The 27,922-nt window shown below is 42.6% G+C and overlaps 1 protein-coding gene across 2 annotated transcripts in view; it reads right to left on the reverse strand.

Moving 5' to 3' along the window:
• The window catches only part of afap1 (actin filament associated protein 1), a 48,651-nt gene that overhangs the window by 4,878 nt on the left and 15,851 nt on the right, over positions 1-27,922 (reverse strand). The window contains exons 4-13 of one of the 2 annotated variants that reach the window (XM_070993343.1): positions 14,408-14,516; positions 14,019-14,230; positions 13,702-13,881; positions 8,850-8,936; positions 7,867-7,942; positions 4,469-4,621; positions 3,954-4,165; positions 3,126-3,271; positions 2,901-3,015; positions 2,171-2,416 (exon numbers count right to left, since the gene is read on the reverse strand). In XM_070993343.1, coding sequence (XP_070849444.1) covers positions 2,171-2,416; positions 2,901-3,015; positions 3,126-3,271; positions 3,954-4,165; positions 4,469-4,621; positions 7,867-7,942; positions 8,850-8,936; positions 13,702-13,881; positions 14,019-14,230; positions 14,408-14,516 — 1,536 coding nt within the window. The remainder of the gene's footprint in view (positions 1-2,170; positions 2,417-2,900; positions 3,016-3,125; positions 3,272-3,953; positions 4,166-4,468; positions 4,622-7,866; positions 7,943-8,849; positions 8,937-13,701; positions 13,882-14,018; positions 14,231-14,407; positions 14,517-27,922) is intronic. The other variant, XM_070993342.1, reaches the window with a different exon arrangement.

Below are 27,922 nucleotides of genomic sequence, written 5' to 3' on the forward strand. Positions count from 1 at the left end.
GAGATGCTATGAAGCTCAGCAACCCTTCAGACTTGGTGATAATTCGGTGTGGTTTTGACACTGTGAGCAACACCTTTTACATGAAACATAAAATATTGAGTAGTTCAGATTCAGCCCACCTTGTCTTCAATAACAATGGTTTAATGATTAACGATCTCGGACTTGAAGGCCGGCAGTGCTGCCCACAGTCTGCTGTACACCTCGCCGGATGAAAATCTACATCTTACAGTGGAGCAGTACTTTGTGGTCTTGGAGGCGATGTTAACACCCGTTGGCCACACCACACACAGCACACACATCAAAGGGGCGGCGGAGAGGAGGCGGAGCTCCATACAACTCCATGTGGTGACTTATGTGGCTGTGGAGGCAGGGTGGCACTTAGAGCGGGGCTGTAAAAATATAAATTACACACACAGCTAACGCTCAATGTAAAGGAGAGGAAGGAAATACAATGTGGGACAACCACACACACACACACACACACACACACACACACACACACACACACACACACACACACACACACAAAAAAAATTGGCTATAAGATGCACTTACGCAAGAGCTTGTGTCTAAGACCAGAATTAAATTGTTTCAGATACTGATATCAAAATCAGTGATCAGTATCAACTCTTAAAAGCTTGACTAGAGCGTGTCTAATTAGAGGTGAAGCACATGTTGAGTGTTTCCAAAGTCTGGACACGGGAATGATTTCAGGCCCAGACATGGTGATAATTGAATTACTAAAAAACACACCAGCAGGACGACATGATTCACCAGCTGATGGGAAAGAGAGGTGGGTTTGTGGGTGGCCAACGTCAACACCTTATCTGATGAGTCAAAGCATGCTTCTTCAGGAATAATAAACAGAATTTTCTTTTTCCTCCGGCCAAGCACATCTCACTTTCACTCGTTCACAGTGCATGCAAATCAGCAGACTCGCTATTCTAGTGAAGGGATGCATTGTAGTTATAGTAAGTGAAGTCATCATTTAGGACAACTATATTAGATTCAGGGTTTTAAAATCATTCCCAGCAGAGCATCACCCCTGTTTATTTAAACATTTGGATGAGAATCACTGATGTGACTCACTGACATTAAAGCTGCAATAATCAGTATTTTTAATGTTAACAATGGATTAAATGTCACTATAATGTGATAGGTGTCTCAAACCCTCCAAGAATTATCACTAACTACACAGTTCCCTTCAACTCTATGGGAGTTTCATTGTTTTGGTCTTCTGGCCAGCAAACTCCAGCTGCAGCGGGCAGATGTTTTTGGCTAACAGCTCGTGTACACTGCCTTCCAGGATGAAGTTGCCAACTAGCTGATGAACATAGTGGAGCATTTAGCCAGATATTTCTACCAGGAGTTGGTGAAGACTAAAACAGAGCTACAAGAAGAGTGAAAATTAGACTTGTATTCTTCAGAGGGACACATAACACCACGCCAAATGAATGAAAATGCTGACTGTAGTTTACATGTTCCATAACAACTCTACAGTGTGATAATGTCAAATTGTATTTGCCACATGTGGCCTAAAAAACTAAAGTAATGCAGCTTTAAAAGACCAGTGATCAGATTTAGAGGCCTCTACTGGCAGAAATGAAATATAATATTCATATGCATGTTTTCATTCATGTATATAACCTGAAAATAAAAATAAAGTGAGCTCTTTAAATCTACTTCCACAAAGTCCACCATGTTGCACCACCATGCTTCTACAATAATCCAGAATGGACAAACCAAACACTCGAGTGCTCCATTTGCAAGTCTTGAGGACACTGTAGGCTATGCTACACTCTAGGAAAGAGAGCAGTGAGGCGTGGGGCATTCATTTAGTTGCAATCTGCAACCTCACTGCTGGATGCCAGTAAGTCCTCCACACTGGTCCCTAAAGCAATTATCTTACATTTTACAGAGAGGGAAGAAATTCAGTTTTCATACAGGAAATTAATATAATTTAATCAAAGTTTTTCAGACAAGTTCCAATATTTTTTCAAGAAACACAAGCATAACTGGGGGATAATGTTGCTCCATGTCTGCTGGTTGTGTAAGCAGGTGCCTGTTTGCTAACACACCAAAGAATTACAGACATGTAGAAGATAACAGTGTGAATGTTCAAGGGAAAAACAGGAAAACAGTGAGGGTTAAAGAGCAGAGTGTTAGTCACCTGAGCAGTGTCTTTAGTTTTAGCATCAGCAGTGAGGAACTTAGAAGATAATTTATTAACAGGGGTTTTGTAGTGACTGTTAGAGGTGGAGGAAGAGGAAGTAGAAGAAGATGATGGCTTGGGAGGATAGCGAGTGGCCAGCTTGGGTGAGGGCATGTTCTCATAGAGGTCAGTGTTCTCATAGTGCAGCTCCTCTTTCAGCTGGCGCCCCCCTGTGCTGGGACTGGAGTACAGCGCCTCTGGGTCCTTGGGTTAAACGGAGTAAGCATGCAAGCAAGCAGAGAGGAGAGGAGAGGAGAGGAGAGGAGAGGAGAGGAGAGGAGAGGAGAGGAGAGGAGAGGAGAGACATAACAAGAAGGAAAAATAAAAGAAGAAAAGAACGGCAGAGATGATAGCAGTATAAATTTAGTGAGGTAACACTGCCATAGCAAGTATTACTGCGATGCTACATGTGGCATTTTAACATCTAGTAAATCACAGCAGGGGTTGGTGACATGACCTTAGAGGAACGTTACAGTTTATTTCAACCAATCCATTTTCTCATAAATATGGCCATCGTGATTCTATGGCTCGTGCTTACGTTGCACTCGCCACCTTCGAGCCTCTTACAGTGTTCAATGTAAATATGATTTTCACATGTAGGATTTCAACCACTTGACTGAGTCTGACTGAAAGTAAACCCAGAAGGTATTGTGTTTTGTGTTTCACCCATGAGCAGGTGAGTCCTTACCGTTCCGTTGATGGGCACATCATCATAGTGCAGAGCCATACCGGTGGGGCAGGCATAGCCATTGACCGGGTTGTCCAGGTAGGGATTAGGAGAGACAGCACGCTTACTGGTGAAACTGGGAGGAGAAAACATCAACAGTCATTAAAAACATACACATACACAGACCCAGTCTATAAAATACACTGTGCATAGCATCCATCACTGGAGAAAATGTGTGTCCCTCACCAGAAGGACTGCTTGGCCAGCTGGATGACATTGGCGGTGGTCTCGACATCGATGTAGTCATAGTGCAGGGTGGCTGGGTCGGTTGTGGAGCCAGTCTCAGCCAATAACACCCCCAACCAGCGACCCATCACCTCAGAGGAGGAGGCCTGGAGGAGAGGGACAGAGTTACAGGACGTTGATCGTACCAGTTTATGTGATATGATAAGGTCTATTTGACAGGAGGTGGTTAATGTACTGTATATAGAATGTTTGTTGCACTAACATGTGGTGCCAAATGAAACCTGAGATGACACCAATAGCTGCTTCTTGCATCTTTGAGTTACCTAAAACAGCTTTATGGTGAGAGTTCAGGACAGTTTTTCTTTCTTTGAATCACTAACCTTAATTCCACATTCATATAGTGTCTTCAGATTAAGAGCTCTTTGGGTTTGCTGTACAAACTCGCCACTTCTTGCATGTTACCATCCAGCAAAGGCTCAGCAATGATAAGGTTTTACAGGGAAAAGAAATGTCTTGCAGAGGATTGCGTGCGGACGATGTGAGGAAATAGAATAAAAACAAATAAAATGACCAATGGAGGAAGTTCATATACACCAAAGACATCAAACACACAGACACAAGTCAGTGTTGGGTGGAGGAGGCATTTACCACATGAGAGGAAAGGCGGAAAACATGACAATGTTTGCTTGTCCTGGTGTAACTGAGCTTTAGTATATTTCCTTGCACTTCATTTAATGGCTGACTGGAGTTTTAGTATCTGACTTTGACACAGGAATATTCATCTACTCATACGCAAAATCAAATACGGATTCTTGAAACACGGCTCACCTCCAGGACGGCGACCTCCTGGCCGTTACGAAGCAGGCGGAAGGCAAACGGGTGTTTGTGATCGAGGCCGGGGCTGACCTCGCAGCCTCGAAGGGGCAGAGAGGCGATGTGGCTCTTCAGGTCGTCCCGGTCCTTGTGGAGGAGCAGCTGGTTGTCCTTCAGGCGGCACCAGCGCTCCCGCCAGCGGTTATTGGACAACACGTTCAGGTAGCCTGTCGATCAAATGTCATATGTCATATGTGGGTCCGCAAGACTTTTCACAAATCCTTTAAGTTTCAGCTTGGGTGCAAACTTTCTATTTATCATCCCAACACACAAATAAGCATCAAGACGAGAGAGAGAAAGGAAGGAAGGTTTGTTCAAGAGAGAGAATGTGTGAGTAGTAAAGCCAAACTAAACAGAAACCAAAACCTAACTTTATTTTGTATCTTTCATTGGGATGAAGTTCAAACACACAATGTTTCCTCACAGCCTGCTAGGAAATATTCCAAGGTCCGGTAATATCTTTGTCTTACCACACGTGGGCACATCCTCTTCTGCCGAGGAGGTCTGCTCGTCTGTAGACGGCTTCTTCTTACCCAGCCCGATGATTTTAGTGATCTTCTTCCCTGCTCCTTTCCCCACCGTTCCAGTCTTCTGCTCTGACTTTGAGCTTTTCTTTCCTTTTCCTGAGAGAGAGAGAGAGAGAGAGGCAGAGATTGTGAATCTAATTCATGACTTTAAATGAAGAGGAAATTAGTAAAACACGTATGTCTGCAGGAGTCCTTCACGAAAGGGCCCAGGGAGACTTAATGTGCTCTAGCCTCATTATCTAAATACAGGAAATTACTGAGAGAGATGTTACGTGTCCATTTATGTTGATTCAATTATGTTTGGATGTGTTTGCAACGCTGTAAGAAGGAGAAACGAAGAGAAAGAGCAACCTTAGACTCTACTATAAACAACCATGAGTTCAGAATCAGTTGCATTGGGTTTAATCAGACCCTTGTGGGTTCAAAGGCTCTTTGTTGGTGAATTAGGCTCAGCTTGCAATCCCAGCAACCCCACTGGTTTGATGAGCGGGACAATTTCAGCTGGCCTAGTTTCTGTCCAAAGAGAGAAAGAGAGAGGAGTGACTGCGCACATTCTGCTGGAATGAGGGCTGAAGTCGAGTAAGCCAGGTCTTAAGAGGCCATGTCTGAGTCTCTGCGTTATTCTGCCTGTCTAAATGAGGAAAATAGCTTCTGCTTGGCTCACTTGTTTAGATACTGTGGTCTGTGGTGCATTTAAATGGACGCGCATGAGGGAGAATCAAAGGGAAAAAATGAAAGACAGAAGAAGGGAAGAAAGAGAGTATTGGTCAAAAGATGTGATAGTGTGATGTCAGACATAAAGTGGAAGAGAACAAAAACTTTAAACTTTTCCCAACTGCCAGATATCGACATAGAAGAGACAGTGGCAAAGAACCGGAGGGGGAGAAAATAAAGAATTCTCCTTCAGTGAAGTCATCATGCCGAGACGGCTAACACAGAGAGTCTGGAGCGGTTCGAGACACACACACTAATATACTGTGCATAATCAGCAGACAAACAATGCCTTCACTTTACACAAAACAGCACCGAGCTGCTGAAAGATAATGAATAGCAGTCCAAACTGATACAGTGACAGAAACTCCTTCCATCCAATGCTTTTTGACACACAGCTCCTGCTTCAACATTTTTTCCTCTCTGCGTTATCCTCCCAGATATGATGTGACAACTACCACGGCGACTGCCTTAATTAAATAGAAAGCCGTCTGCACACAATTTCAGTCGTGGGGTTTTTGTCATAATGCGAAAAGTATACAAACACACGTCGCACACAATGCAGGCCTGAGGTGGAAAGCAGACACACAGATGTGAAAGCAATTCAAACCTTTTTTTTTTTTTTTTTTAAAAAAAGAGGAATTATTATTATTTTTCCCTTCAGGAAGACGGCAAGGAGGAAAACTCTGATCAGGTAAATCTGATTCCACTAAATCAGCTCTTTTTGTTACCAGCCGTGGAAAGAATGTGGCTGATTAAGCTGAAAAAAGGCTTTCTTCAGGACTCAACGAGAGGCTAACACAAGGAGCTGAAGTCAGACCAAGAACCCGGCGGAGTTTATTATGTTTGTTTCACCGATAAATCTGGTGTGTTTACTGGCTCACAATAAAAGTTAGCAGCGATGTGTAGCTTCTAACCTTTGAGGATTCAAAAACGGCTCACGTAGGAAAAGTTACAGCCTGAGCTGAGGTGAGGCTGAAAGTGTCCTGATTCAGATTTACAGGTGTGGACTGGTCCAATCTGTGTTATTATAGGTGTAAAGATAAGAAAACCCTCACAAGATACAACTGTGTGCAATCACCAGTTTTCTACCACACCCAATACGGCCTGAAATTCTTATACTGGATTCACCATCTTCAAAATGTACCAGAAGATGTACTGCCGGTGCCATAAATATTGGTGATAATTTAAGAAAGCGATGCTGGTACTGGCGGTGAAGTTATCAGCTAGCATTACCTGCTAACGCCAGTAGTCAATCACAGGAATACTTCTAGCTGTCAGAGGTTCAATGCCATGACAGCTTGGCTGAGGACAATACCCCTCAGCAATGGAAGGCAAAATAGTCTTTTCTAAATTCCAAGGCTCAGTTCTTTAATAAAGTTGCCCAAAAATACATAAAATAAATAATAAATAAAAATAAAATAAATATGAGATGCAATCAGACGTTCTGAATGATAGTTCTATACATTTCTAATTGGAACAGGCCAGAAAGGTTAAGGCCTGCATTATATAAAAGTCACTGCTGATCCCATTTCTACATTCTCCATGGTTTCACAGCTATGACACATGAACATGACTTACACAACCAAGTCCATGAATCACAGCTCTGTGCTGACTCCATAAAATACCCAACTGGATAGAAAATGTGAAATTAACGGCTGGTGGGAAATCTATTTCAGACATAATGCTGGAAAAATGAACCAATCTTCGAGAGGGAAAAAAGAAAGAGTGTTAAATTTTAGTTGACATCCAAATAACTGAGCTGACAAGTGAAATGAAATGTCTCTCCCCGAGGAATTTTGCCTGCTGAGCAAACAAACGGTAAATAATCAGAGGCTATTTCATCCAAATCTCTTTGTTTTGGCATCGAGTTCAGCAGGGGAAGACCATCTCTGTGCAAAAGCCATGTTTAATAAATCCAAATGTTCATTCTTCATGCATTATTATTAAAGGCTGACCTTTCCGGAGCTTTCAGAGATTCTCCTTTGAATAATGAGACTGCTGATTAATGGAGGAACAGACAGCTGTGATATCTCAGGATCTGGAACTGGGTCCAACTTGAGAACAATTATCAGCTGTTCTCAAGAAATATTGGTACTGTCCTCGCCCTCGTTTAACTAAACTATTACTAAAACTATTAATACTTTAGGGCTTCAGTTATTGGTGATTAAAGTGCTGTACTGTGTGATTGCAGAGTTTTATGATGGGGATTTCACTCTATTGAAACACATGTATTCTAAACTTAACACCTAACGAGTCACAGATGTTGAAACATCACACACACTTTACAAAACCACCTACTAGCTTTGTCCAGAGCTTTCAACTGTATCATACCATCTTCATCAGTAGATAGTTGGGGTATCTGTCATGGAGAAGGATCTCATGACATGAAAACCTTGTGGGATTTCATCCATAGCACTTTATCACTGATAAAGCTTTGGAAAAAAAAAATAGTAAGTGGACCTTGAGTTGCACCAGAGAGGGATTTTCCCAGGAAAGTCCTTCCAACCATCAAAAAACTTAAATATTTCTAAGAACTAGAAGTAAATGACTCACTTCTGTTAGCAACAGACATTCATTTCCAAGAAAATGTTCTAGCTGATTTGGCTATTGTTGCTGAGAACTCTCACCTTGGTCCTTGCAGTCGCCGTGTCCATTCTCGTGAGCCACCTCACCATCTGAGCTCGGCCGGTCACACGATGTTTTCTGGCAGGGCAGGAGGACCATACAATGGAAGAAGAAGGTACAAAGTGAACAAAGCTGCTCTTTCCTTACTTATGCACAAACACAGCTGTCTAATTACACTGTACATTACAAACACCCGTCAGAGCATCTGCAACATGTTATACTTAGATGAATAATTAGGCTGGGCCTGTGTTTGCTTTGCCAAGTTGGGAGCGGTTTGTTGTTAAAGAACCTCTGATGTAGCTCATTTTCCACCAAGAGGCACACATGCATATGTATAGGCACACACATATGTGCTGGGTACAGCATGTCTCCGGTGACTTTACTCGCTATTCCCAATGAAAACCAATAACACAGTGTTTTCCCTTCAGCTCCCTACATTTTCCCCTCTGTGCCAAATGGAATAAAGTGTGGCAAACAGCTTTTACTACCCAGTGTGATTGTGTTCGATTATGCCAGGAAAAGAGGGGCTTATTGGAGGGTGGATGCTGTTCTATTTGCAAATCTTTGTATTCTATAGCAAGATCAACCCCAGATTATCAAGTCAAATTAAGCCAAATCCAACTAAATACAGCAAATCAAGCACAATTAATGCTTGATTTGCTGTATTAAACTCAATTTCATGCATATAATTCTATTTTTATTTTATTACTGCTACTCGTTGGGTTTTATTTTCCATCTTATGGTATGCATTAAGCAGCTAAAGAAACAGGTGTTTCCCTCAGGAGTTGGTCAAGACCTCATCAGAGCTAAAAGAAGGGTGAATATTGGACTTGGATTCATCAGGTGAAACACTAATTCCAAATGTGAAGTGCTAATGTTGTGCGATTTCAGCTTGATGTGGACAACCAAAAATTATTTAAGTTAATATAATATGCATCAAAATTTAGGAGAAAGCTTCCTCCGCAACTGAGATGAGTGTGTTTACCTTTTCCAGCTCAGGTTTGTGCACTGGTGATCCAGATCCAGCTCCATCCAAGTCCACACTCCCATTAACACACACCTCTCTCATCACCTGGAAAACATAAAGAAACACAGCATTAGCTAACGAGGCTGCCTTTTACATTAAATAAGTGGAAAGTTCACCCTCACACACATCCTGATCACCCCCAGGGGAGTTCAATGCATACGCTGCGATGTCTGACTGGGCCGTTGGAATGTTAGGTCCTCGCCGTGATCATAACACATGGGTGGATCCCTTATTTAAAAAATATTTCCTCACACCATTGCCACATAATTAAGCAGCTCATTCCTTCAGTCAAGAAAGCATGCCTGGGGTAATGTGGGCCACATGTACAGTGAACTCCCTCCTCTCTCATATCCCATCATGCTACTGAATTGCAGCCAAGGGATCATAAGGCAATACAGCCCATGCAATGGTGTAACTGCAGGAGGTACAGAGCGTGCATGTATGTGTGCTAGGAGTCGGTGGAGGGGTGGGGGTGTCTGTTACACACATCAGACACCACAGAGTTTTACTACGGCCATGGAATCCTTATGCAATAAGGTCCAGTAGGGGTGAATGAGATCTGCAGGGCTCTGGACGGGGCGCCACTGTGCATTACCGTGACCTCATTGGACTTCAGACCTGGCAACCCACAGTCAGATCTGGCAATCCTAGGCCTGTGGTGGTGACAGGGGTGTGTGTAGATGAGCGGTGGGCAGTGGGAAATGAGATTTCAGTCGAACCGCTGTCTGTGCAATACACACACACACGCATATGCACACACTCCCCCTCGTCTTCTCCACAAGCATTCTGAACCATCTCTGGCCACGCAGAACTCCTCAGCTCATTGGTTTTGGCTTGGAGGGAGCATAATTGGGTTTCGCAGGGGAAATGACAGACTGTGGCTCCATGGGTTTGGCTCAGAGAGCAGCTCAGAGGCCGGAGAGTGGGACAGACAGCAACATCATGTCTATCTTCCACTGGAGAGCTATGTTGCCAGACTGGGGTGCTACGTGGGTCTGATGATGTACTGCAAATCAAACTTGAGGAGGTAGCGCATATGTGTGTATGTGGTAGTTTTGGCTGCTGAAACATCATTTTCAATTAAGGAATATGACCGCGACTGACAAATTGGTGCTGTATGCTTTAGGTACTGAAGTGGTTTTTGTAAATATTAACATTCAGGACTGCACATTTCCCACTTTGCGTGCAATAGAATTAGCTTGAATCCAACTATTCCAACCATATCAAAGTGCAGTGAAAATTTGAAAACTTTACATATTCCAATAAGACCAAATCTGTGTTTAATGTGTGTTTAATGCCTTTATCCACTTGAGATATATTTGGCAACATATCAAAAAACTGATTCAGTCTTTAGAATCAACCAGTGCTGCGAGCCTTTTGCATGTGACAGCATATCACAGGGCTTTTTGTTGGAGGTCACCATCACTTTTATGGAAATGATCAAAATTCAGGCTCCATGCTCTGTGATTAAACCATTTGCCTTTGGCTGCACTCACTGTGCATCGCTGATGCATGAAAGCTGAGGGTCTTTTTAAAATTATTGTAATTTCATCTTTATTTGTTCCATTCTTTATGAATTCTGGGTGTATATTTATGTGGTTTGTGCTGCAGAATGCTGGAGGAGTGTAGAATAGCTGCTTTATTTTATCATTATTTTCAAAGGAAAATTATATTGAAGGGTCATGAACCGTATTTCTAGCCATTAAGCCATTACTTTTGGAGGGCATCCTTGGATTTTTACTTTTCATTTTTGGTGCATTTTATGTCTTTTATTTGTTAGCCAACAGTAGAGATGACGATAATGAAAATGAGGAGAGACTGAGATGGGGAATGTCGTGCAACAGCCAGCCAGATGTAAACCGGTGAGGTTTTGATTCACATTAAGCTCCTTAACTACTCGGCCACCAGGGCGCCCCGTGCCTGTAATAACCTTCATTTGGACTTTTTTCTGCTGAGGGGATCTACAGGGAACTGATTTACCAACACAACTTCAAACTGAGTTAAGCTGAAAGCGGTTTTAAAGAGGGATCAGTGGTATAGTCATGAGTAATCTGGTGCTTGTCTACTGATCACTGTGCATTACTCATGTTTTGTGCTGTCCTGCATGTTTTTTCTTTTCTTGAGTTTTTGTGTATTTTAAAGGCCCATCGAGGGGCATTTCAATTCAGCTTAAGCTATAAATGCTGTGGTATGTGGCATTGGTTAATGCATTTCACTTGTCCCTGTAACAATAAACATTGCATAAGCAAATACAGTGATGGTGACATACACAAAATGGCCATGCATTGTTAAGAATTTGCAGTGGACAACAATGATGCACCTGAGGTTAGGCTGTCAAGGTGGCGTTTGAAAGCACACTCAAACAGATAAGCTGTGAATACAGTAAACGTATAACTTACTTTCCCCAAACTTAGTGCAGAAAAGGTGAGTTAGGAGGAAGGAAGGAAGATATTACAGAACATTAGTCATAGAGATGAAGAAAATCCAGTTGCTCTGTAGCAGGAGGCAAAAGGGATGAGGTAAACAGAAAGGGGGGAGAGAGGGAGAAATGCATACAGAGAAAGGATTGGGAAGGTTTAGGAGAACAAAGTAAGGACACAATATGGACATGTGTGCTCCATAAACACATCGTTTGCAGACAAAGTCTGGGAGAATCATTACTGTAACTAGCAGGCTTTGGAAAGACTCGGGTACTCTCCAAGCTTCCCCTTCCCCCTTCCTTCTTCTCTTCCTTTCACTACTTTCTGTCTCTTTTTTCCTCTTCCTTCCTTCTCTCACCTGGCTTCCTCTTTCTCTCCGTTTTCTCCTCGCTATTCACCAGCTCTTCCTCTTTCTGTCCCTCATCTCCATTTGCTACACGCAGTTTCACATGGCTTCGCTTTTGTCCCAAGGACACGCTGTTGGCTGGCTGGTTCAACGAGGGTGGGAAATGACGTAAAAACATCTATTTCCATTATCCAAACTGGTAATATGAAATGCAAGAATGACTGTTATTAAAGTTTTATGCCTCTGGATAGAAGAGTTCCAGAGAGGTGGACAAAAAATAGAAAAGCTGGAGAAAAAGAGATAAAGAGACAAAAGAGAAAGTGAAGGGAGTAATGAATAAATGAGTGATTGCTAAATACCCAGCGGTCCTAGCAACACAATATCCAAACACAGACACAAAGACAGGCTAATCTTTCTGGCTGAATGCTCTTACACACCCTGAGGCTGGAGGGAGCACAGAGCAGGCCAGGGAGTCGAACCCTCCCTCACTCTGCTGCTAATGAGACAAATGCAGCACATTGACTTTAAATCCAGGTTTGCAAAGAAGGGTGTGAGCACAGAACCTCAGCCAACTGGATGTGATAGCTGCTGATTGCAGCCATACTGTTATCAGTTCAATATGTTTCCAATATCCCAGCACCTGACTAAATATGCAAAGAGAAACAGTTTCTCCAAGCAACAATTAGTAAAGTCATTACCAAAGTTTGGGTGGCACAGAGATTTGTATATTTTCACGGGTCTGGTTTCGACCGCCTGCAGATACCTCGGCCCTGATGAGGTCAACTGCCTCAGCCAATCAATAAACACCGGTTAATTACCATGCAAAATGAGGAATTGAATCAAGAAGAAAAAAATTGTTATGATCTTTGTTTCCTGACAGCCGTAAACTTCAAGAAAAAGAAACACTGCAAATATTAAGGCTGGTGTTTCCATCAATGGTCTGCAGGGCAAAATTACTCCACACTTAACAAGGCCTGCGGTGAGCAATGAAGAAAGTGCACCTCTGAGTCCAGAAGCCTGTTGGTGAAACTGCAGCAAAGGGGAATTGAGTTGGCCAGCAGGCACTAATGATTACAATACCATCACATAAGTGGACAAGGAGGGATCTTAAAATAGCGCACAATACGTAGTCAAGGACAAACAAGGAATTGCATGAGATTCTCAGGAGAGCAAAAGAGAGCAGAGGTGAGGAGGTTTCTTTCAAATCCAAAGACCAGGTGAGGCCCGTCTTTCCTCCCGTGATCGAAATAGAGAGCCCGGAGGTGCTGGCACTGCACTAACAACAAACGGACGCAGGGGTTGAAAAGCAGAACGCACCAGAGCCTTTTTGATGTCGGCAGGGTACGTTTGTTTTGCAGATTTGTCGAGGGGCCAGACGCAGAGATCAGAGGGTGAAAAAGAAGACGGGGGGATGACACAGGCCGAGAAAGAATGTGTGAGAGACCGAGAGACGAGGGATCAGAGGACTGCAAACCAAACAGCTTCACATCAGAGTGAAACCACCACCTGTTCATAACAAACTGGTCATACAATAGCAGGAAAGGTCCATCCTGAAGAACAAAAGCGGAGTTATTCTTACACTGAGAGCTACACCCTGTATTCTTCAACACGAGCAGCAAAATGGAAGTTACAGTGCAGCTAATTTTTACCTCCCTGACAAAAAGAAATGAAAAAGTCTCAGAGATGAAATTCCGAGGCTTCACCGGAGTCTGAACTGTGCTACAGCGATCTATGGCGAGCACTGCTGACGCTGTCGTACAGCACCCTTTGTTTGACAGCTCTCCATTTTACGCAATGAGCCACATGAGGTTGTGGTTTAAGTAATTTTAGAAGAGCTAACAGGGTTTGAGGAATCCGCACTGTTCAGCAACAGTGTCTTTTGGTGACAACATGCTTTAAGAAAAGTTGCTTTGGTAAAAAAAAACAAAAAACGACTAGGTGTTATTTTTAAAACTAAATAACAAGCTCAGATTGCTTATTTGAATGAATGAATGGTGGGAAAATGGAAAACATGTCACAGTGGCTCTGGGGTTCATCTTGTCACCTTGAGCCACTCCTCGGCCTGTTCTTTGCTCTGCACAGCCAGCACCAGGGCGTCTGCCCCCTGGTGGACGATCTTCAATTCGTGCTTCTTCTTCTTGCCGTCTTTGGGGATGTGAGTGATGCTGCACCCTGAGAGGGTCAGCTCCATCTGGGGGGTGTGGTCTTTGGAGGACTTGTAACACTGGAGGGAGAGAAAGGGGGCACGGTTAAACTGGAGGAACTAAACATGATGCAGCTGTCATATTTTCTCAAACATCGCTGGGATAAGAACTCTCGCGTGATCATTTGCGCACACGCATGCACAGCAGTGTCCCTCACCAGCAGTTTGTTATCTTTGATGACACAGAGGAGTTTGGTCCACTGGCCAAAGCGCTTCTTGCGCAGCAGGAACGCACAGATCCGAGCGTCCTTCACCAGATCCATGGACGCCTCTTCAGATGGCCACTGGTGACGCATCTTCTGGCCCTTCCCATCCTCCTCTTCCTCGTCATATGATTCATAGGAGCTGCTCATGGCATCCGAGTCATAGTCTGAGAGGGAGGTGCAGAAGGAAATGAACTTTTTATTTCATATACTGCTATCTATTTTCAATTCATTACAAGCAAACATGAAACTTCAGCTGCTGTCCATTAACTACTGTCTGCATGTAGTAAGTAAGTACTATAAGTGTTCTGTATCGGTGTACTGTGAACTAGCTTGTCACTCACTGGAGGTGATGTATTCAGGGGCCTTCCCAGGACTTAAAGGAACTGCTTCCTCATAGTAGCCTTCTGGTAGAGAGGAGCTGGGGAGAGGAGGAGGGCCGCTGTTTGGAGGCTGCAGAGAGAATAGATGTTTATATTGATTGAGAGAAGAGCATGAAGTGAATAATACTGACTAAAATACGACTAAAATAATCAGACTTTTAGTCGACTGAAACTTGACTAGACTAAAAAGAGTATGAACGTGACTAAAACTAATAAAAACTAAAATGACAGCTTGACTCAAAGACTAGACTAAGACTAAAACTAAAACAGGCCAGCAAAAACAATACCACTGACAACTGATGCCTCCACTATTTCCATCACTAACACTTCGAATGACAATTCAATTTTATCATGTACACTTCAGCTGACACATCGTCTGTAATGTCAGGATTGTGAGACAAGCAGTAGTTTGCAGTAATGTGCAGCTTCTGTGGTGTAAGCAAGGAGCCACATCAAAGTGGCATTCTTTTGATCAGAGCAGAGAAGATACGAGGGAAGTCATTCATGATCTTTCAGCACTCATAATCAAAAGCATTACAAGTTTAAAGCAGAGGCATCCACCGAGCACAGACTTTAGAGGCGTTTTCACTGTTAAACGCAAAATATGAAAAGAGAACAGAGGAGAAAAAAATGCTTGTGAGGAAGAAAAGACAATAATTTTTAAGGTAATGTGTGCCAGAGAAAACAAATTAGTGTCCAAGAGAAGTGTTGGTTAAAGAAACCTAAGCTGAAGTCTTGTTATGGCCATTTAATAATGACTGCAACAGAGTTTCAGAGTGATTTGATGACCAAAATAAAGAAGCAAAGCCTAAAAAACAAATTCATTTGTGACTGAAGATGCTTCTGCATAATGAATGGTTTTCAGATGTTTCATGGCACTGTGCTGCAGAGCTGATGACAGGAGCAGAGAGACACGCAAGGGGGAGAGGGTGGAAATAAATCAGACCTCCTTTGTCTGGACGTGTTCTCTTTGGTACCACAGTCCAACAAATCCAGTTGTTAGAGTGGGGGGATCAACTGCACAGCCTGACGTTATCCGTCTTGGCCGGCACTGTGCACCGTTTCTCTGATATTTCAGAACAGAACTGTGGCTATAAACATCAAATCTGATAATCTGACAGCACATAGAAATGACTGTCTTCCTGGCTGGTATATGTCAATGTAAGTCCAGCATTTCACCACTGTAGAAAAATGTTTGTTGGAGTCATATATTGTCTTTAAGTCATACTTCCCAACTTGTGATGATTGACGAAAAATGATCATAGTGCTGGTTGCATGAAATTACATTTAACTTCATTCAAAGTAGGAAAGCAGTAGTTGTTACTAACAAGATTAACAATGGCAATGTTCTATTAAAGGGCAGGACCCTGCAAGTGAAGCTGCTAAATGGCATTCAGCCATACATGATTAATATTCGTCATTGTTTTTGTGACTTTAGCTCGTCCTTTGAAAGACATTGTGTGATGTTACTTGTCATATGCCTGTTCATCCAGATGGGAAGAAATCTGCATATTTTACAGATGTAAATTATCGTCAACAATGCTTTTAAATCCCTGCTTACAGGAGCCCAGTGGAGTGTAGCATGGACCATTAAAAGCAATGTTTCTTCTGGAGTACAAGCCAGTACCAAACAACCTCAAAGCGTATGAAATGTGGTCAAACTGTAAAGACCTTATAAGGCCACGCTCCAAGTCTTCCTGAAAGCCCTTTTCACAAAGACCATGACCAAGCTGCGATGGCTTCAGACTTTTTTCCTCTTATGGAAAACCCCTTTGATTTCACTTTTTATTTTATTTACCGGTGGCAGCGCCGATTTTCCGCTGGTTATAAAGGGGAGAAACTCCATAACTGTTATGAAACTCCATGTGCTATGGGCCATTGGTTACAGCTGACCCAATCAGGCGTCAGCGCTGCAGTGATGTCAGCACCCATTGCTGTAGCAACGTGGAACATTCATAAAAAGGTTTGGCTGATGTGCAGCCTCAAAGGCTAACTTCAAAGTGCAGAAAGTATGTGTCACCGTGCCGTGACAGTGGACAGTCCAACATTATTCTGCCACAACTACAGCCCTGCTGTAATGAAAAACTACTGAATAAAGTTTGAACGAGCACATCACAGGATTAAAAGAATGCCCAGTAAAAGGCTAATCTATCAGGGGAGAATACACTTGTCGTCTTTACAAAGATAATCTTAATTTTCTCATTGGTAAGTTTCATTAGGGCTACCAAGCTTTCCCGAAGGTCAGGGCATTTGTAGACCTATAGTTTGTTTACTTTGCTCCCAAACAAGGACTGATTTGATACAATTACAGACTATACAATTAAAAACCCAAACTCCAAAACTCATTAGTTGGAAATATTAGCAGGAAGATTTGTCTCAAAACGAGCATCAACAGTGTCATTGGTAATTTTTTTCATTGCATTTATGTGGCTAATATACCAATGTCAAAGTGTTACAGAGAGCATTTTGACCAGAAAGCAATGTCCTGATGCATCTAGCAGCCATGCTGCCTCAAGAGCTCCTTCTTGGAGATACTCAAATAATTGTTCTTTAGAGGGCGCATCAGGTAAACTTGATTACATTAAGCCAATTGTTTCAGATGCTAGAGTCGATTGCATTCTGACTGCAGACAAGCCGCTCTAGAGTTTGAGCGGAAGCAAGGCAAGATTACCCTCTGTAGGTGATCTCGGCCTGCTGGTTTTGCCCTACATCTGACTGCTGAGTGCACAAGTCAAGCTTTGCTTTTCTCTGGTCTTTTGCTTATGGAAAAAGAGAATGCTGAAATTACTATTCTGTAGACTGAAGACTCAGAGTCAGATGGCCACAAATGGCACACAAACCCGACTTGTACTATTACCCCTGTAAAATCAAACATGAAGCACTGGGAACTTTGTTAATATTTGAGCCAACTCATTACCATCAACAATACGTTGGAGTCAAGCCCTAAAACAATCAGATTCTAGAGATGAAAGATAAATGCTGGTCGAACCAAGCCTATGACACCATCGGTCCAACAGTCCATTAAAGAAGTTCACCATGAACAACGCAAAGTTAAGGTTTTTCCTCTTCTGTCTCTTGTCTAAGTAAATACATCCCCTCCCCTCCGTTAATCCTCCTCTTCATCGCGCCCATTTTCTTTTTTCAGGCCTTTAGTAGAAACCTTATCGCATCTCCTTTGGGGAAAACAGCAGTTCAGTGAACTCATTTCTTGGCAGGGATACGTTGCCCTGCTAAACTCCAGCACCGCCAGCGTTCTCCTCCCTACCCCAGCCTTAAAAAGAAAAAAAATCCCCCAGAGAGGAAGACAGAAGGAAAGAAAGGCAGAGAAGTGAAAAGAACGAAAGCACTCAGCCTCGACGGTCAAACAATAAAGCACAATATCAGGTTTGAGAAGTGGATGAGAAAGTAGGCTTGTTTGGGTTGGTGGAGGCCGATTGTCGAAATGAGGTCTGCAGCTTCATATCTCACATCACAATGACTTCCTTCCAAATACTTTTAAGCAACAATACCATTACTAATAATGCAGACGTCCATTGTTTGGGTAAGCATTTTTCCCTGAGTGCAGCAGAATACATTACATTACACCCCAGAGAATGTGATCCCATTGCTCTGCTATGTAGTGACTCAAAGCTTTGAGGCAATGGGGTGAGGAGAGTGTGTTTGCAAACACTGCATACACACTCACTCACTCAGACTGCTGCTTGGCTAACCCTTAACCTAAACCTAACTTACCCTAACCTTAACCTAAGTCTCCCAAAGAGTTGAATCATGTACATTATGGGGACCTGCATTTTGTCGCCACAACGTGAAGAATACATGGCCACACACACACACACACACACACACACACACACACACACACACACACACACACACACACACACACACACACACACACACACACACACACACACACACACACACACACACACACACACACACACACACGTCCTTTGCTTTCACTCTCCAAAACAACAGCTTGGCTCTATCACACAAGTGGCCTGCAGATCAGTTACGCTACAGCACACTGAAACGCACACTGTTCACTGCGGTCACAATGCATGCCGCCCCTCTGTTGACCATACCCACACACACTGCATAAACACCAACAAACAAAGGTCGGTCTTCCTCCACAGTGCAGCTCAGATCAGCTTCAAATGCTTCAAAGATATTTTGACGCACCCAGAAAATCCAAGGTCCACTTACTAGCCCCCCCCCCCCCACCTATTCCATATTGGTATTCACAAATTCAAAGCCATTACTTCCAAAAGAGAGCTACTTCACTTTCAGGCAGCTAATTTTACACAAGGTTTAGATTTAGAACTAAATTGGACTCGGACTCCAAATATGCTGAACTCCTAAATGGAGAGAGCGGCTAGGCCAGTCGACTTCAGTTTTTGACAGAAGGTGGAAGTTATGACGGCCATAATTTTCTTGTAGAGAACAAAAGGTGATAAAGTTAATTTTATGTATCACTGAATTCCTGCAGTTATGTAATTCTACTCTCCATCCCGTTTGAACTTCAATAAGAAAATCACAATAATGGTAGAAAACATCTGAGAGGAAGAGGACACTGCAGTATGTTAAAATAATTATATTGTGTATCTGTATATCATTGCCTATATTGCTTGTTACCAAAGGTGCCTAATAGTGCCTTCCAGAGTTTGGGGTCCCAAACTGAAGGGCCATGGCGAAGCAGATCACAACAACTGCGACTGGTCTGACATGCATTTCCTTGCCCTTTTCAATGAACGCAGCTGTTGCTCCAAATTTTTTCAAACATGATCTGCTCACTTTCAGTCGCCATTGTTTAATGTACACATAGACAGCACATGAGGAAACTTAACACATTGGCTCAAAAACCCTACCGCCATTTTGCATTTGTGTAATTGTGTGGTGGTGTAATTGCAGTGTAGATGCTCACAAAGTATAAATGGCCACAACGGCAAAGAACTCATAGTCCTGTACATTTAACGCAGAGGTATAAATCAGCTTTGAGACTGCAGCTCAGGCTACCACACCATGATTTTAAACAAAATGCTAGCACACTCTCAGACTTTTGTGAACTGTTTCCAGGATAGACAGACTCAGTGGAAAGTCATCAAGTCTCTTAATAAGATGAGACCATTACGTGCATTTTTTTAAAACATACATGACAGTTCAAGACTGTCAACTTGGCAGTCAATATAACTGGCCTTGCTGTAAAAGTCTGCTTGGCATAAGTCACCAAATGGCTTGGAAAGATACCAAATTGTGTATTGTTTCCTACTCATTTTCTTAAATGCAGACATGGAACAGTTTATGTGCTCCTTGCAACTGGCTGCTTGTGTTTCCCTGAGAAATGTTCTTGTCAACGCTGTGGAGTGAAACAATAGAAAAAACTTACCATGAAATAAAAAGTGTCAAAATGTAAGGAACATAGTGAATGTTGACTCATCCATATTATTTTCATACTTTATGGAACTTCTAACTCAGTTGAAGCAATTACATTGAGAGATTCAAGGAGGTTTTCATGTCCTGTCATGGTCTAAATGCTGTTTCTCCCTGACAAGAATACATCTGTTGAGGAAAACTGCTACAACCATGAGAAGAGCAGCATGTACAGGTCATGTGCATGGATGCATATCAGAAATGTCAGAATTCCACAGTCATAATGTGTAATTAGGTAGTGGTAAAGGAGTCCTGACCTTGGTTTGGATACTCTGAGTGGGAGGTTTGTCTGCTGTTCTGGCCCTGGCCTGAAACTCACATCCAAACATTTATGCCAAGTATCAATTTTGCCCTGCGTAGGAGGACTGGACCTGAATAAATGTTTCTGCCATGGTGCCAATGGGACGCTGGAATGGATAAACTGACTGGACACAGGAAAGCCACTCCCTTTGGAAAGGGAAAACTGCATTTCCAGTGATTCTTGGCAAGTGACCCAATGTAGAAGCATATGTGTTTCCAGCTGGCACTAATCCTAACAGGTATTTAAATTTTATGTGACGAACAATGCTCAATGAAAACAGTTTGTAACTGGCGACTTGGTCAGACCATTTAATGACCACGTCATTAATGGGACTTTACATATTGTATGTGTGTAATATATTTCTGCAGCTTTTGAAATATGTTTCATTTGTTATATTGATGGCCAGCAAATGACACACAGACATAGTAGAATGTGCATTAGAAAAGTGCACACACGTGATGTGAAGCTGTACCCTATTACGTGAGTTACTCTTAGCCTTTAAAGGTAATAGACAATCTTAAGTGACTGGTAGTTGGAGCACTTCAAAGGCCTGGATGGGCCTGAAATTGGCCGGGTTGAATCATCGGGATGAAAGATAAGTAATTGTGAAAATTCACCAAAAGCATTAAGTCAATATATAACAACACACAAGCAGGAACCAACTATGACTCCCAAGGGGCATGCGAGTTTAGAATGATGTATGCTCTGCTAATGGAGGAAGCAGAAAACCCATTTTACTCTGTTTACTTTCGGCTTCTGGGTCATTCTTGGAAGAATTTGTCAGCTATGGCGTGGTGTTTTGTTCCAGACTGCAACAATGAAGTGTTTTTAATTTGCTCCAGCTTTGCTTTGCGTGTCTGCCTGGCATCCTCACCAAAGAAATAATAGCTGAGGCTTGTGGGTATTGTAGTTTCTAGAGCCATATGCCATACCAAATTGGCCATAAGTTAAAACAAAATGGTTCTATAGACGTTTTAAACTGAAACCCAAGTGCTTCCATTTGAAGGACACATTGCTGCACTTAATGAAAACCTTCTAAAATATTTTCCAGACCTTCAGGTCCCCCAAGGTAAGGATTATCAGTGAAAGACCTTTTAAGTGTTTGCTTAAAGCTTTATTTATCCTGAGGAGGCTGGCAGGGGCCTACGCTCTTTTTAAGCACCACTCTGCTTCAAAGTACAATACACATTCACATCTGGGAGCTGCACAGTGCAACCACAGCCTTGTGCTGTTGGCCTCTGGTCATCTCTGTACAACTGGAGGTTAAGTGGCATGCTCAAGGTCACCTGATGGTAGTTATTTGAGGGAGGAGTGAGTGTTCCTCTTCACTTTTCTTGACCAGATTTTTGCTGCTGGTCTTAGCTATTTCTCTAATTTCCAGCTGCTGCTACCCATATTTAATCAAGCACATATGTTTTCAGTCTCTTGTCAGTGCTCAGATGACTAAGGACTGACCAGGTTTCAAATCAGCTGTTGTGATCTTCCCCAAACCTTTGAAAGGTTTCAAGCAGAATATAATAAGCGGAGTATGATGACCGTCAAGCCTTAAGAAACCTACAGAAACACAGAAAAGCATAAATGACAGACAGGACAGAATATGGACAGACATGCTTGTGTACACACACCCCCTTCCCCCATACATTCTTCAAAGCTCAAGCATGAGGTCAAGCTAAGGCAATGAGTTATAAATTGATCCCAGACTCCAAGAGAAGATGAAAGCACAAAAACCAAAAGGCTGTGGTGGTAGATACCCATCAGCCTCAGGGTTAAACCAGTGTGCCCTGCCTTTGTCCCGGGATAACCCAGACACAGCTACTCTTTTAAAACATGGAGCAATGGGGACATTTTACATTTTTTTATTGGTCTCCAATGGAAGACTGGAAAAATTTGGAGCAACGGCATGAACACGATATTTCAGTCATTTTAAATGAATAAGTTTTGTTCGTCTTTATGCAGTTTGAATGTAAAAAAGCTCTGATGAAAGATCTAAAAGGAATGAGCAATCGCATGCTGTTGGCTGTTCATACTGTATACACTCATTTACCAAGATGTGTTTATCCGGAAGAATATTGTGATTTCAAACCACAGCGTACATTACATTATGTTTGCAACAGTGGTAGCTGTCCAGTAAATGGTCTCATTTTGTGGTAGGGGAAGTTAGTCTGGATGTCAGCTGATTAGTCAACACACAGTCTTTTCATAAGAGACATGCCGCACAGACATACTAGTATCCGTTCAAAAATATTGCACAACATAGAAAGTACTACCATGGGAAGAATCAAGAAAACAAAATACGAACTAGATTAAGATACACACATACTGTGCGCACACACACACACACACACACACACACACACACACACACACACACACACACACACTAAATCTCTCTAAAAATCCTCTGCAGGATTCAAGGCCTTGTCCAAGGTCTGTGATACACATCTAAGTGTTCCACCTCTCTGTTTATACATGAACCACCCATGCTAGTGTTACCTCTGACAAAACAAAGCTTTTCTCAAAACTCCCATCTTAAACTCCATTCTGCACTTCCCTTCATAACCTTCCCTCCTTCCCGCCCCAGGCTGGCATGTTAAGTGCGTATTTTGCGGGACAGGTGCATTCACCAGAGTGCCGTTACTGGCGGATGTGCCAGCTTGCTGGCTGTGCTGAAAAAATAACCGGAGAGTGAGATTGGGTTGGGTGTTTCCTGCATTTCTCTCACCTCACAATGAGGTGTAAATGTGGGTCAGCAGAAGCCGGTGGGAGCCGGTAGGAGCCGGTGGTCCATCGCTTTGGAAAAGCTTTGGAAGGGTGGGGTGGCCCTGCTTTCGTTGGAAGGAAGCCCTGTGTTATAAAGTGGGTCCATATCTGGAACGGAATCAGTCTATTATACTAGAACTGAGTGAAAAGTCACATTAAGGGATTCATGTAGCAATGCAGAAACACACTAGCACACACACACACACACACACACACACACACACACACACACACACACGCACACACACACACACACGCACACACGCACACACACACACACGCACACACACACGCACACACACACACACTGTATATTTAGTCACCTAGACAGGAAGCAGACAAGGCCATCCTCCAGCAGAAGTGTGACTATGAAATATGACTGATCATATATTGTCAGTCAGCCCTTAATGCAAACTAGTACTATAGAACTTAACAATAAAACAATAAACAATAAAAAAACAATAAAAAACAAAACAATATTTTTGTCCAGCTTGCTTAAAGTTGCCTTTGGCTCAGAAAGGACACCAAATAGTAGGACAAAAGCTTTCCCAGACCTCTATCATTCCATCTCTATGCAAGACTACTTCCCACCAATGATCAGAACTGCAGTAGTAACTGGTGCTACTACAGTACTTTGTTTAACAACTTCATTGTCATGTTAAAAAATAGGATACTATTGGATTGTGTTGCATAATGATTTCAAGCCAGAATACAAGAGTTTCTTATCCACTGCCCATTAGATGGTGGCTCCAAGGCTGCATTGAGATATGGCAGAGACTTCTCAAGTTGCTGTCAAACAAAGCCAATTCAGTTTACCTCAAATTAGAATTTTTCCCTTTATGGCTTCAAATTAGGTATGTTTGGGTCATGTTTGCTGGACTGACATGCTGCTCAGACACTTTACCTACTCGTTAATTTCTCCTCAGCTCCAACTAGACCCAGCCCTTTTACCCATATTTGGAATTTCCGACTTCAGGTTCTTGAATCAATCCTGATTCTGGGATTCAAATCATCCTGTGTGGAGAAAGATAGCTGATATTTGCAGAATCTGAAATTAAGTGAATATGTCCTCACAGTCTGCTGTCACTAACAACACTGTTATGGTGAAAGTTTGGATTTTGTTCAGGTTTAGCTTGTTTCATTGGTACTGCCTTGTCTTGAGTACGGTGTATTTAGCTAGTTACATCACATCCTTTGCATGAACCAGTTCTCTGGATGACAATTATTTTACAATGACAAAGGACCAATGGACATTTCCAATTAAATTTATTGGTGATGAACTAAAAATGTCCATTCTTTTGTCTACCAATCACCCACAGATTCCATTTGGGTCAACGGTAAACTGTATTGGCTATCTACCAGACTGCACAAATAGCTTCAATTTTCCCTCAGCGCTTTATTAAGTCACTTCGATCACATCATGTGTCAAGAAAAAAAAAAATCCTGGCATTGTAAAAAGCCTTCAAAAGCACTTGAGTGGGGGAAAAAAAGTTGTGAAATAGGTTTTCCATTCGTGGCCCAGTTTCTCAGCAGGGACTTTTTCCAGAGTGTTATAAGTAGGCTGAAACAGTTCTGGCCCCCTAGATTAACTGTGCTGTGGGCATGTGTCACTTAGTAAAGTCTCACTGCTAACTGCAGTTAAGACTTAATCAATCTCCAATTTGCCACTTGTTTGGTTACCCCAGTGACACAGTGTAACGCCTTTCAATACGATCTGTTAAAAAAACCTCATTTCCTGTCTGAAGTCGATGACACAACAGTGCTGATGTCACTGAATGCTTTGCTGTGGTTGACCAAGCCACAGAGCAGGGGAATCCCACTGAGGAATTAAGTTACAATATGTTATATCATATGTTTAAATATGAAAACAGATTCATCGGCACCAAGGGGAGACCAAACCATTCCATGCAACGAAGTCCCAAAAGCAAGTCGTTTCTAAAGACACACGAAAGCAGCGCTGATTCAACTCACATTGTGTGATTGGGAGCCAGCTTTTGCTGTGCATGCGATCACTAGCTCGACACAGTACAGTGACACATCGACTTGCTACAATGTGTTTCCGCTTCAGGCGAGGCAACATTTGGTTTGGCAAAATACAGCAGGCCCACATTTATACCAAATACAAAGCTGCTGGTCTATGGCCACCAACAGGGAACTCATTTGCCATGGGTAACACGTGAGAAGATGGTGTGTTCAAAGAAGTAAGGCCTCAAAACTACTAGTGATATCCAACAATGCATAAGAGTGCATTTAATTTTTGGGTGTACAGCATTGGCTTTGTGTGAATACAAAGCTGGGGCTGAGACACATATTTATCTTCTCAAGTACTTGTGGAGGAGGGGGCTGTCTCATTCAAAATGAGAAGGGGAGGAAATGAATTCCAAATGGGACCCAGACTGCTATGGATAAAGCAATCCGGCTAGTGTGTATACAGTATATCCATCACATGAACACACTTCTGTACACTTCCCGGTTAAATTGCATAGTGAGGGAGGTTCTGCTTGGGGGAAGATGAGGGAGGAGAGGAGGAAGAGGGGCGTTGAGGGGCGGGGAGTGGGGGTGGGAGGGCGGGGGGATGGCACGACTCTCCAACATCAACACAGATGGAAATCATTTGTGTTTCTCAACAAGAGGACTGGTCCACATTCTCCTTCAGCAGAGCCTCGCGCAGCCCATAGGATGCGGCTGATGATGTGACTGAAATACGGACTTGAATGCAACTGGAGCAGAAAGCATTAGCACTAAAACAAACAGCAAACAGGCTCTGCTGGCACCCGCTTAAATGTGAGGATCTGCTTCTTGTCCGGACTGTCAGTTGACATTTTACAGACAAAACATTATTTGCATTAAATAATTATAAGAATTTATTTTGAAGATATTCACAAATGAAAATAGTCATTAGCTGCATTCCATGATGCTACATCTGCTTCCAGGCATGGCCTAGCAAGTGCGCTGATGGATGATTTTCAATCTACTGAAAAGCTGGTGTATTTATTTCTTCTGTTAAAACTTCCTCAGCATCGCATGCTCTTTCAAAATCTTGAGTCTAAGCATTTCGGTGTGTGCAGAAGTGATGAATGGTAAACGCTTGGGTCCTGTGTCATTGCACCACGGTTCAACCTATGCACCGTAAGTTAGGGAACTGTGATTGTTTTCCTGCTGGATGTTCAGTGCGTGGCTCCGTTTTCCATCTGGATGCTGATTTGTTTGCTTTGCTGCAGCTTAATGGAAACACACATAATTTACATTTTATTTTTCAGGACTTTTGTTCAAACTACTCGACAGCTGGATGGAAACCATTCTTGTGGCTGAGGCACTAAGCTCGTCGATGACAGGATTGTATTTCATGCCAAAGATGAAAGAGCGATATTAGTGGAGCATAAATCTTGGATTTGAAAAGAAGACAGAAAGAGAAAGAGAGAGAATCTTTTTCTTTTTCTGTCACACTTAACGGTCATTATGGCCTAATTAGAGCCAGAGCTTTTTTTTTCTGAATGCGTAAATACATGCTTGTATTTGTGCGAGTGTGGCATGTCACACATTGTAAAACGGTGCAGCGATTATTCAAGTGAGTTATGAGGTGAGACGCGCGGAGAGGATCAAACTGACTTGAAAAGAAAGAAGCTCACTTCGATCATGAGGGCCTTTGAGCACGACAACACCAGGAAGAACAAACCAATCAACAGGTTAATCAGCTCACTTCTCGCCACCACAAACATGCGTTACAATAATAATAAAAGGGGCTGGCAAAGCAAAGCTTTTAACACTGTTTATAGGCAAGCATGTCTCTTTTCTTGATGTTTTATATGGTATGATATATGATCACTAAGAGCAGATCAGTCTGAGCTCGATTAAAAACACTGTCCAATGGCTGTCCATCTGATTAGTGGGTACTCTGCTGATCACTAATGACGTTAATGTTTGTGTGCGTGTGTGTGTGTGTGTGTGTGTGTGTGTGTGTGTGTGTGTGTGTGTGTGTGTGTGTGTGTGTGTGTGAGAGCCAGTTAGTCTGCCCTTGGGAAACAAGTCTCCACCCAGCTACACAGCAGTTCACACCATCTTGTTGTTTCCATTTGCTTATAACCAGCATCCCTCATGTGACTATCATGCCCCGCTACGAGAGATAAGCTGACTGTCCCGAGGCAACACTGTCAAGTTTGTGGAACACAAAGGTTGTTTTGCAAGAAAGCAAATGCTTGAACAACAGGCTTAGTGGCGTTATTGAAAGAGCTAATGTATATGGAGAAAAGGGGTTCATTGCACCATTAATTGCACTAAACGCTAAACGATTAGCATTGCAGCGCAAGTCCAGAATACTACTCTAACTAATTATTCCTTTTACAACAGTGAGTAATCAAAATGGCTGCCATAGCTTTGGGGTTGATGTCTAAAGCTGCAGGCTCTCAGTCTTGCAGAGTGTGTGTTGGTTTGGCTCTGCACTGATCCTTGACGGGTCGCAGACAGACTGTGGCCAAGGCTGTCTCGTCCTCCTCCAGTCTTCCATCAGATCTCTCTTGTCTATTTATTGTTCTTACTCACCAACAGTAACTCCCAAATGATGCTTTATAAAATATACTATCCTGCAAATTAACTGCATTTGACGTGTTAAAACCTGACTAAACAGGGTCTGCACTAAATCTTGCTCTTCTTTGTTTCGCGAACCCATTCTTTATCCATTCTTGCAAGCTGAAATTTATGTAATTTAAAGTAATGGAAAGTGGAGGGAGGGAGCGGACCGGATTTTTTCTCTCTGCCTGGACAGCTTATCCAGAGGTCAGTGTGGAAATGTGATGAATGGTAATTTCAGAGCAGAGAGACAGCAACAGAGAGACAGAGAGCTGGAACAAAATGAAAGACAGTAGCTGGGTTTCCATCCAAGTATATTTATGAAAATTGTACTTTGCTGCTGTTATTCTGCACATCCTGCACATTTGTTAGTTTCAGATATTCTTACAATATATATAGGCTATATTTCCACTTGTATG

Source organism: Chaetodon trifascialis, chromosome 23 (assembly GCF_039877785.1).
Source record: "Chaetodon trifascialis isolate fChaTrf1 chromosome 23, fChaTrf1.hap1, whole genome shotgun sequence".
Classification (NCBI taxonomy): Eukaryota; Metazoa; Chordata; class Actinopteri; order Chaetodontiformes; family Chaetodontidae; genus Chaetodon; species Chaetodon trifascialis.